The following is a 14,906-nucleotide window of genomic DNA, read 5'->3' on the forward strand; positions in this document are numbered from 1 at the left end:
TGTGTGTGTGGGGTGTGGTGTGTGTGGTGTGTGGTGTGTGTGTGGGGTGTAGTGTGTGTGGGGTGTAGTGTGTGTGTGGGGTGTAGTGTGTGTGTGGGGTGTAGTGTGTGTGGGGGTGTAGTGTGTGTGTGTGGGGTGTAGTGTGTGTGTGGGGTGTAGTGTGCGTGTGGGGTGTAGTGTGTGTGTGGTGTAGTGTGTGTGTGGGGTGTAGTGTGTGTGTGGGGTGTAGTGTGTGTGTGGGGTGTAGTGTGTGTGTGGGGTGTAGTGTGTGTGTGGGGTGTAGTGTGTGTGGGGTGTGGTGTGTGTGTGGGGTGTAGTGTGTGTGTGGGGTGTAGTGTGTTTGGGGTGTGGTGTGTGTGTGGGGTGTAGTGTGTGTGGGGTGTAGTGTGTGTGTGGGGTGTAGTGTGTGTGGGGTGTAGTGTGTGTGTGGGGTGTAGTGTGTGTGGGGTGTAGTGTGTGTGTGGGGTGTAGTGTGTGTGTGGGGTGTAGTGTGTGTGTGGGGTGTAGTGTGTGTGGGGTGTAGTGTGTGTGTGGGGTGTAGTGTGTGTGTGGGGTGTAGTGTGTGTGGGGTGTAGTGTGTGTGTGGGGTGTAGTGTGTGTGGGGTGTAGTGTGTGTGTGGGGTGTAGTGTGTGTGGGGTGTAGTGTGTGTGGGGTGTAGTGTGTGTGGGGTGTAATCTCGTGACACAAGGGCGTCCCCATGAGGACAAGTTCTATTTAGGGGTTGGGGGTTGGGGGTTAGGGGTTAGGGGTTAGGGGTTAGGGGTTGGGGTTGGGGGGTTGGGTTTAGGGTTGGGGTTAGGGGTTGGGGGTTGGGGGTTAGGTTAGGGTTGGGGTTAGGGGTTGGGGGTTGGGGTTAGGGGTTGGGGTTAGGGGTGAGGGTTAGGGTTAGGTTTGGGGTTAGGGGGTTGGGGGGTTAGGTTTAGGGTTGGGGTTAGGGGTTGGGGGTTGGGGGTTGGGTTTGGGGTTTGGGGTTGGGGTTAGGGTTGGGGTTAGGGGTTGGGGTTAAAGGTTAGGTTTGGGGTTAGGGGTTGGGGTTGGTTTAGGGTTGGGGTTGGGGTTGGGGTTGGTTGGTTAGGTTTAGGGTTGGGGTTGGGGTTAGGTTTAGGGTTGGGGTTAGGGGTTAGGGGTTGGGGTTAGGTTTAGGGTTGGGTTTAGGGGTTAGGGGTTGGGGTTAGGGGGTTAGGTTTAGGTTTGGGGTTAGGGGTTAGGGGTTAGGTTTGGGGTTAGGGGTTAGGGGTTAGGTTTAGGGTTGGGGTTAGGGGTTAGGGTTGGGGTTAGGGGTTTGGGGTTAGGGGTTAGGGGTTAGGTTTGGGGTTAGGGGTTGGGGGTTAGGTTTAGGGTTGGGGTTAGGGGTTAGGGTTGGGGTTAGGGGTTTGGGGTTAGGGGTTAGGGGTTAGGGTTGGGGTTAGGGGTTTGGGGTTAGGGGTTAGGGGTTAGGTTTAGGGTTGGGGTTAGGGGTTAGGGGTTAGGTTTAGGGTTGGGGTTAGAAATGAGGGAAAATAGAATAGAAATCCATTTTAGCTCCCCACAAGGATGGTAATACCAAAGGTGTGTGTATGTCTGTGTGTATGTCTGTGTATATACATACACATATATATATATTACTGGTGGTGTTCCTTCTCTCTGCGTGTGTATATATATACAGTATATATATATATATATACATACTACAGTTCAAAAGTTTGGAGTGACTTAGAAATGTTCTTGTTTCTGAAAGAAAAACACATTTTTTGCCCATTAAAATAACATCAAATTGATCAGAAATACAGTGTGGACATTGTTAATGTTGTAAATGACTATTGTAGCTGGAAACAGTTGAGTTTTTAATGGAATATCTACATAGGCGTACAGAGGCCCATTATCAGCAACCATCACTCCTGTGTTCCAATGGCACGTTGTGTTAGCTAATCCACGTTTATCATTTTAAAAAGGCTAATTGATTATTAGAAAACCCTTTTGTATGTGTGTGTGTGTGTGTGTGTGTGTGTGTGTGTGTGTGTGTGTGTGTGTGTGTGTGTGTGTGTGTGTGTGTGTGTGTGTGTGTCAGTATATCTGAGGAGGACATTGCGGGTCCCCTGAGGACGGACTTCGAGGGGAAGAGTGGGACCAAGGTTAGCCGAACCTTCAGCTACCTCAAGAACAAGATATACAAGAAGACCAGGGTGAGTACTGCTACACTACTGCATTATTACTAAACTACTACTACATTACTACTACACTACTGCATTACTACTAAACTACTACAATATTACTACTACACTACTGCATTATTACTAAACTACTACTACATTACTACTACACTAATAATACATTACTACTACATTACTACTACATTACTACTACACTACTGCATTACTACTAAACTACTACTACATTACTACTACACTACTGCATTACTACTAAACTACTACTACATTACTACTACACTACTGCATTACTACTAAACTACTACAATATTACTGCTACACTACTGCATTATTACTAAACTACTACTACATTACTACTACACTACTGCATTACTACTACACTACTAGTACATTACTGCTACACTACTGCATTATTACTAAACTACTACAACATTACTACTACACTAATAATACATTACTACTAAACTACTACTAAACTACTACAATATTACCACTACACTACTGCATTATTACTACACTACTACAATATTACTACTACACTACTGCATTATTACTAAACTACTACTACATTACTACTACACTAATAATACATTACTACTAAACTACTACTAAACTACTACAATATTACTACTACACTAATAATACATTACTACTACATTACTACTAAACCACTGCATTATTACTAAACTACTACAATATTACTACTACATTACTGCATTATTACTAAACTACTACAATATTACTGCTACACTACTGCATTATTACTAAACTACTACTACATTACTACTACACTACTGCATTATTACTACACTACTACTACATTACTGCTACACTACTGCATTATTACTAAACTACTACAATATTACTACTACACTACTACTACATTACACCTGCACTACTGCTACATTACTACTACACTACTGCATTATTACTAAACTACTACTACATTACTACTACACTACTGCATTATTACTAAACTACTACTACATTACTGCTACACTACTGCATTATTACTAAACTACTACTACATTACTACTACACTACTGCATTATTTCTAAACTACTACTACATTACTACTACACTACTGCATTATTTCTAAACTACTACTACATTACTACTACACTACTACTACATTACTACTACACTAATAATACATTACTACTAAACTACTACTAAACTGCTACAATATTACTGCTAAACTACTGTATTATTACTAAACTACTACTACATTACTACTACACTAATAATACATTACTACTACATTACTACTACATTACTACTACACTACTGCATTATTACTAAACAACTACAATATTACTACTACACTACTGCATTATTACTAAACTACTACAATATTACTACTACACTACTGCATTATTACTAAACTACTACAATATTATTACTACGCTACTGCATTATTACTAAACTGCTACAATATTACTACTACACTACTGCATTATTACTACACTACTACTACATTACTACTACGCTACTGCATTATTACTAAACTACTACAATATTACTACTACACTACTGCATTATTACTAAACTACTACAATAGTACTACTACACTAATAATACATTACTACTACATTACTACTACACTGCTACCACATCACTACTACACTACTGCATTATTACTAAACTACTACAATATTACCACTACACTACTGCATTATTACTAAACTACTACAATATTACTACTACACTACTGCATTATTACTAAACTACTACAATATTACTACTACACTAATAATACATTACTACTACATTACTACTAAACTACTACTACATTACTACGCTACTGCATTATTACTAAACTACTACAATATTACTTCTACACTACTGCATTATTACTAAACTACTACAATAGTACTACTACACTAATAATACATTACTACTACACTACGACTACATTACTACTACACTTCTGCATTATTACTAAACTACTACAATATTACTACTACACTACTGCATTATTACTAAACTACTACTACATTACTACTACGCTACTGCATTATTACTAAACTACTACAATATTACTACTACACTACTGCATTATTACTAAACTACTACAATAGTACTACTACACTAATAATACATTACTACTACACTACTACTACATTACTACTACACTTCTGCATTATTACTAAACTACTACAATATTACTACTACACGACTGCATTATTACTAAATTACTACAATATTACTACTACACTACTGCATTATTACTAAACTACTACTACATTACTACTACACTACTGCATTATTACTAAACTTCTACAATATTACTACTACACTACTGCATTATTACTAAACTACTACAATATTAGTACTACACTAATAATACATTACTACTACATTACTACTACAGTACTACTACATTACTACTACACTACTGCATTATTACTAAACTACTACAATATTACTACTACACTACTGCATTATTACTAAATTACTACAATATTACTACTACACTACTGCATTATTACTAAACTACTACTACATTACTACTACACTACTGCATTATTACTAAACTACTACAATATTACTACTACACTACTGCATTATTACTAAACTACTACAATATTAGTACTACACTAATAATACATTACTACTACATTACTACTACAGTACTACTACATTACTACTACACTACTACATTACTACTACAGTACTACTACATTACTACTACACTACTGCATTATTACTAAACTACTACAATATTACTACTACACTACTGCATTATTACTAAACTACTACTACATTACTACTACACTACTGCATTATTACTAAACTACTACAATATTACTACTACACTACTGCATTATTACTAAACTACTACAATAGTACTACTACACTAATAATACATTACTACTACACTACTACTACATTACTACTACACTTCTGCATTATTACTAAACTACTACAATATTACTACTACACTACTGCATTATTACTAAATTACTACAATATTACTACTACACTACTGCATTATTACTAAACTACTACTACATTACTACTACACTACTGCATTATTACTAAACTACTACAATATTACTACTACACTACTGCATTATTACTAAACTACTACAGTAGTACTACTACACTACTACACTTCTACTACATTACTTCTACACTACCGCATTATTACTAAACTACTGCAATATTACTACTACACTACTGCATTATTACTAAACTACTACAATATTACTACTACACTACTACTACATTACTACTACATTACTACTACAGTACTACTACATTACTACTACACTACTGCATTATTACTAAACTACTACAATATTACTACTACACTACTGCATTATTACTAAACTACTACTACATTACTACTACGCTACTGCATTATTACTAAACTACTACAATATTACTACTACACTACTGCATTATTACTAAACTACTACAATAGTACTACTACACTAATAATACATTACTACTACACTACTACTACATTACTAATACACTACTGCATTATTACTAAACTACTACAATATTACTACTTCACTACTACAGTATTACTAAATTACTACAATATTACTACTACACTACTGCATTATTACTTAACTACTACTACATTACTGCTACACTACTGCATTATTACTAAACTACTACAATATTACTACTACACTACTACTACATTACACCTGCACTACTGCTACATTACTACTACACTACTGCATTATTACTAAACTACTACTACATTACTACTACACTACTGCATTATTACTAAACTACTACTACATTACTGCTACACTACTGCATTATTACTAAACTACTACTACATTACTACTACACTACTGCATTATTTCTAAACTACTACTACATTACTACTACACTACTGCATTATTTCTAAACTACTACTACATTACTACTACACTACTACTACATTACTACTACACTAATAATACATTACTACTAAACTACTACTAAACTGCTACAATATTACTGCTAAACTACTGTATTATTACTAAACTACTACTACATTACTACTACACTAATAATACATTACTACTACATTACTACTACATTACTACTACACTACTGCATTATTACTAAACAACTACAATATTACTACTACACTACTGCATTATTACTAAACTACTACAATATTACTACTACACTACTGCATTATTACTAAACTACTACAATATTATTACTACGCTACTGCATTATTACTAAACTGCTACAATATTACTACTACACTACTGCATTATTACTACACTACTACTACATTACTACTACGCTACTGCATTATTACTAAACTACTACAATATTACTACTACACTACTGCATTATTACTAAACTACTACAATAGTACTACTACACTAATAATACATTACTACTACATTACTACTACACTGCTACCACATCACTACTACACTACTGCATTATTACTAAACTACTACAATATTACCACTACACTACTGCATTATTACTAAACTACTACAATATTACTACTACACTACTGCATTATTACTAAACTACTACAATATTACTACTACACTAATAATACATTACTACTACATTACTACTAAACTACTACTACATTACTACGCTACTGCATTATTACTAAACTACTACAATATTACTTCTACACTACTGCATTATTACTAAACTACTACAATAGTACTACTACACTAATAATACATTACTACTACACTACGACTACATTACTACTACACTTCTGCATTATTACTAAACTACTACAATATTACTACTACACTACTGCATTATTACTAAACTACTACTACATTACTACTACGCTACTGCATTATTACTAAACTACTACAATATTACTACTACACTACTGCATTATTACTAAACTACTACAATAGTACTACTACACTAATAATACATTACTACTACACTACTACTACATTACTACTACACTTCTGCATTATTACTAAACTACTACAATATTACTACTACACGACTGCATTATTACTAAATTACTACAATATTACTACTACACTACCGCATTATTACTAAACTACTACTACATTACTACTACACTACTGCATTATTACTAAACTTCTACAATATTACTACTACACTACTGCATTATTACTAAACTACTACAATATTAGTACTACACTAATAATACATTACTACTACATTACTACTACAGTACTACTACATTACTACTACACTACTGCATTATTACTAAACTACTACAATATTACTACTACACTACTGCATTATTACTAAATTACTACAATATTACTACTACACTACTGCATTATTACTAAACTACTACTACATTACTACTACACTACTGCATTATTACTAAACTACTACAATATTACTACTACACTACTGCATTATTACTAAACTACTACAATATTAGTACTACACTAATAATACATTACTACTACATTACTACTACAGTACTACTACATTACTACTACACTACTACATTACTACTACAGTACTACTACATTACTACTACACTACTGCATTATTACTAAACTACTACAATATTACTACTACACTACTGCATTATTACTAAACTACTACTACATTACTACTACACTACTGCATTATTACTAAACTACTACAATATTACTACTACACTACTGCATTATTACTAAACTACTACAATAGTACTACTACACTAATAATACATTACTACTACACTACTACTACATTACTACTACACTTCTGCATTATTACTAAACTACTACAATATTACTACTACACTACTGCATTATTACTAAATTACTACAATATTACTACTACACTACTGCATTATTACTAAACTACTACTACATTACTACTACACTACTGCATTATTACTAAACTACTACAATATTACTACTACACTACTGCATTATTACTAAACTACTACAGTAGTACTACTACACTACTACACTTCTACTACATTACTTCTACACTACTGCATTATTACTAAACTACTACAATATTACTACTACACTACTGCATTATTACTAAACTACTACAATATTACTACTACACTACTACTACATTACTACTACATTACTACTACAGTACTACTACATTACTACTACACTACTGCATTATTACTAAACTACTACAATATTACTACTACACTACTGCATTATTACTAAACTACTACTACATTACTACTACGCTACTGCATTATTACTAAACTACTACAATATTACTACTACACTACTGCATTATTACTAAACTACTACAATAGTACTACTACACTAATAATACATTACTACTACACTACTACTACATTACTAATACACTACCGCATTATTACTAAACTACTACAATATTACTACTTCACTACTACAGTATTACTAAATTACTACAATATTACTACTACACTACTGCATTATTACTTAACTACTACTACATTACTACTACACTACTGCATTATTACTAAACTACTACAATATTACTACTACACTACTGCATTATTACTAAACTACTACAATAGTACTACTACACTACTACACTACTACTACATTACTACTACACTACTGCATTATTACTAAACTACTACAATATTACTACTACACTAATAATACATTACTACTACATTACTACTACAGTACTACTACATTACTACTACACTACTGCATTATTACTAAACTACTACAATATTACTACTACACTACTGCATTATTACTAAATTACTACAATATTACTACTACACTACTGCATTATTACTAAACTACTACTACATTACTACTACACTACTGCATTATTACTAAACTACTACAATATTACTACTACACTACTGCATTATTACTAAACTACTACAATATTACTACTACACTAATAATACATTACTACTACATTACTACTACAGTACTACTACATTACTACTACACTACTGCATTATTAATAAACTACTACAATATTACTACTACACTACTGCATTATTACTAAACTACTACTACATTACTACTACGCTACTGCATTATTACTAAACTACTACAATATTACTACTACACTACTGCATTATTACTAAACTACTACAATAGTACTACTACACTTCTGCATTATTACTAAACTACTACAATATTACTACTACACTACTGCATTATTACTAAATTACTACAATATTACTACTACACTACTGCATTATTACTAAACTACTACTACATTACTACTACACTACTGCATTATTACTAAACTACTACAATATTACTACTACACTACTGCATTATTACTAAACTACTACAGTAGTACTACTACACTACTACACTACTACTACATTACTTCTACACTACTGCATTATTACTAAACTACTACTACATTACTACTACACTAATAATACATTACTACTAAACTACTACTAAACTACTACAATATTACTACTACACTAATAATACATTACTACTACATTACTACTAAACCACTGCATTATTACTAAACTACTACAATATTACTACTACATTACTGCATTATTACTAAACTACTACAATATTACTGCTACACTACTGCATTATTACTAAACTACTACTACATTACTACTACACTACTGCATTATTACTACACTACTACTACATTACTGCTACACTACTGCATTATTACTAAACTACTACAATATTACTACTACACTACTACTACATTACACCTGCACTACTGCTACATTACTACTACACTACTGCATTATTACTAAACTACTACTACATTACTACTACACTACTGCATTATTACTAAACTACTACTACATTACTGCTACACTACTGCATTATTACTAAACTACTACTACATTACTACTACACTACTGCATTATTTCTAAACTACTACTACATTACTACTACACTACTACTACATTACTACTACACTAATAATACATTACTACTAAACTACTACTAAACTGCTACAATATTACTGCTAAACTACTGTATTATTACTAAACTACTACTACATTACTACTACACTAATAATACATTACTACTACATTACTACTACATTACTACTACACTACTGCATTATTACTAAACAACTACAATATTACTACTACACTACTGCATTATTACTAAACTACTACAATATTACTACTACACTACTGCATTATTACTAAACTACTACAATATTATTACTACGCTACTGCATTATTACTAAACTGCTACAATATTACTACTACACTACTGCATTATTACTACACTACTACTACATTACTACTACGCTACTGCATTATTACTAAACTACTACAATATTACTACTACACTACTGCATTATTACTAAACTACTACAATAGTACTACTACACTAATAATACATTACTACTACATTACTACTACACTGCTACCACATCACTACTACACTACTGCATTATTACTAAACTACTACAATATTACCACTACACTACTGCATTATTACTAAACTACTACAATATTACTACTACACTGCTGCATTATTACTAAACTACTACAATATTACTACTACACTAATAATACATTACTACTACATTACTACTAAACTACTACTACATTACTACGCTACTGCATTATTACTAAACTACTACAATATTACTTCTACACTACTGCATTATTACTAAACTACTACAATAGTACTACTACACTAATAATACATTACTACTACACTACGACTACATTACTACTACACTTCTGCATTATTACTAAACTACTACAATATTACTACTACACTACTGCATTATTACTAAACTACTACTACATTACTACTACGCTACTGCATTATTACTAAACTACTACAATATTACTACTACACTACTGCATTATTACTAAACTACTACAATAGTACTACTACACTAATAATACATTACTACTACACTACTACTACATTACTACTACACTTCTGCATTATTACTAAACTACTACAATATTACTACTACACGACTGCATTATTACTAAATTACTACAATATTACTACTACACTACCGCATTATTACTAAACTACTACTACATTACTACTACACTACTGCATTATTACTAAACTTCTACAATATTACTACTACACTACTGCATTATTACTAAACTACTACAATATTAGTACTACACTAATAATACATTACTACTACATTACTACTACAGTACTACTACATTACTACTACACTACTGCATTATTACTAAACTACTACAATATTACTACTACACTACTGCATTATTACTAAATTACTACAATATTACTACTACACTACTGCATTATTACTAAACTACTACTACATTACTACTACACTACTGCATTATTACTAAACTACTACAATATTACTACTACACTACTGCATTATTACTAAACTACTACAATATTAGTACTACACTAATAATACATTACTACTACATTACTACTACAGTACTACTACATTACTACTACACTACTACATTACTACTACAGTACTACTACATTACTACTACACTACTGCATTATTACTAAACTACTACAATATTACTACTACACTACTGCATTATTACTAAACTACTACTACATTACTACTACACTACTGCATTATTACTAAACTACTACAATATTACTACTACACTACTGCATTATTACTAAACTACTACAATAGTACTACTACACTAATAATACATTACTACTACACTACTACTACATTACTACTACACTTCTGCATTATTACTAAACTACTACAATATTACTACTACACTACTGCATTATTACTAAATTACTACAATATTACTACTACACTACTGCATTATTACTAAACTACTACTACATTACTACTACACTACTGCATTATTACTAAACTACTACAATATTACTACTACACTACTGCATTATTACTAAACTACTACAGTAGTACTACTACACTACTACACTTCTACTACATTACTTCTACACTACTGCATTATTACTAAACTACTACAATATTACTACTACACTACTGCATTATTACTAAACTACTACAATATTACTACTACACTACTACTACATTACTACTACATTACTACTACAGTACTACTACATTACTACTACACTACTGCATTATTACTAAACTACTACAATATTACTACTACACTACTGCATTATTACTAAACTACTACTACATTACTACTACGCTACTGCATTATTACTAAACTACTACAATATTACTACTACACTACTGCATTATTACTAAACTACTACAATAGTACTACTACACTAATAATACATTACTACTACACTACTACTACATTACTAATACACTACTGCATTATTACTAAACTACTACAATATTACTACTTCACTACTACAGTATTACTAAATTACTACAATATTACTACTACACTACTGCATTATTACTTAACTACTACTACATTACTACTACACTACTGCATTATTACTAAACTACTACAATATTACTACTACACTACTGCATTATTACTAAACTACTACAATAGTACTACTACACTACTACACTACTACTACATTACTACTACACTACTGCATTATTACTAAACTACTACAATATTACTACTACACTAATAATACATTACTACTACATTACTACTACAGTACTACTACATTACTACTACACTACTGCATTATTACTAAACTACTACAATATTACTACTACACTACTGCATTATTACTAAATTACTACAATATTACTACTACACTACTGCATTATTACTAAACTACTACTACATTACTACTACACTACTGCATTATTACTAAACTACTACAATATTACTACTACACTACTGCATTATTACTAAACTACTACAATATTACTACTACACTAATAATACATTACTACTACATTACTACTACAGTACTACTACATTACTACTACACTACTGCATTATTACTAAACTACTACAATATTACTACTACACTACTGCATTATTACTAAACTACTACTACATTACTACTACGCTACTGCATTATTACTAAACTACTACAATATTACTACTACACTACCGCATTATTACTAAACTACTACAATAGTACTACTACACTTCTGCATTATTACTAAACTACTACAATATTACTACTACACTACTGCATTATTACTAAATTACTACAATATTACTACTACACTACTGCATTATTACTAAACTACTACTACATTACTACTACACTACTGCATTATTACTAAACTACTACAATATTACTACTACACTACTGCATTATTACTAAACTACTACAGTAGTACTACTACACTACTACACTACTACTACATTACTTCTACACTACTGCATTATTACTAAACTACTACAATATTACTACTACACTACTGCATTATTACTAAACTACTACAATATTACTACTACACTACTGCATTATTACTAAACTACTACAGTAGTACTACTACACTACTACACTACTACTACATTACTTCTACACTACTGCATTATTACTAAACTACTACAATATTACTACTACACTACTGCATTATTACTAAACTACTACAATATTACTACTACACTACTGCATTATTACTAAACTACTACTACATTACTACTACACTACCGCATTATTACTAAACTACTACAATATTACTACTACACTACTGCATTATTACTAAACTACTACAATAGTACTACTACACTAATAATACATTACTACTACACTACTACTACATTACTACTACACTTCTGCATTATTACTAAACTACTACAATATTACTACTACACTACTGCATTATTACTAAATTACTACAATATTACTACTACACTACTGCATTATTACTAAACTACTACTACATTACTACTACACTACTGCATTATTACTAAACTACTACAATATTACTACTACACTACTGCATTATTACTAAACTACTACAGTAGTACTACTACACTACTACACTTCTACTACATTACTTCTACACTACTGCATTATTACTAAACTACTACAATATTACTACTACACTACTGCATTATTACTAAACTACTACAATATTACTACTACACTACTACTACATTACTACTACATTACTACTACAGTACTACTACATTACTACTACACTACTGCATTATTACTAAACTACTACAATATTACTACTACACTACTGCATTATTACTAAACTACTACTACATTACTACTACGCTACTGCATTATTACTAAACTACTACAATATTACTACTACACTACTGCATTATTACTAAACTACTACAATAGTACTACTACACTAATAATACATTACTACTACACTACTACTACATTACTAATACACTACTGCATTATTACTAAACTACTACAATATTACTACTTCACTACTACAGTATTACTAAATTACTACAATATTACTACTACACTGCTGCATTATTACCTAACTGCTACTACATTACTACTACACTACTGCATTATTACTAAACTACTACAATATTACTACTACACTACTGCATTATTACTAAACTACTACAATAGTACTACTACACTACTACACTACTACTACATTACTACTACACTACTGCATTATTACTAAACTACTACAATATTACTACTACACTAATAATACATTACTACTACATTACTACTACAGTACTACTACATTACTACTACACTACTGCATTATTACTAAACTACTACAATATTACTACTACACTACTGCATTATTACTAAATTACTACAATATTACTACTACACTACTGCATTATTACTAAACTACTACTACATTACTACTACACTACTGCATTATTACTAAACTACTACAATATTACTACTACACTACTGCATTATTACTAAACTACTACAATATTACTACTACACTAATAATACATTACTACTACATTACTACTACAGTACTACTACATTACTACTACACTACTGCATTATTACTAAACTACTACAATATTACTACTACAC

The 14,906-nt window shown here is 31.6% G+C and overlaps 1 protein-coding gene across 1 annotated transcript in view; it reads left to right on the forward strand.

The window, feature by feature from the left end:
* LOC106588061 (uncharacterized) overlaps nt 1–2,196 on the forward strand; it is a 54,325-nt gene extending 52,129 nt beyond the window's left edge. Inside the window, exon 10 of the mRNA XM_045708327.1 lies at nt 2,049–2,196. Within this exon, the coding sequence (XP_045564283.1) occupies nt 2,049–2,196 (148 nt within the window). The remainder of the gene's footprint in view (nt 1–2,048) is intronic.
* The last annotated feature ends 12,710 nt before the right edge of the window (nt 2,197–14,906 follow it).

Source organism: Salmo salar, chromosome ssa26 (genome assembly GCF_905237065.1).
Source record: "Salmo salar chromosome ssa26, Ssal_v3.1, whole genome shotgun sequence".
NCBI classification, from domain to species: Eukaryota; Metazoa; Chordata; class Actinopteri; order Salmoniformes; family Salmonidae; genus Salmo; species Salmo salar.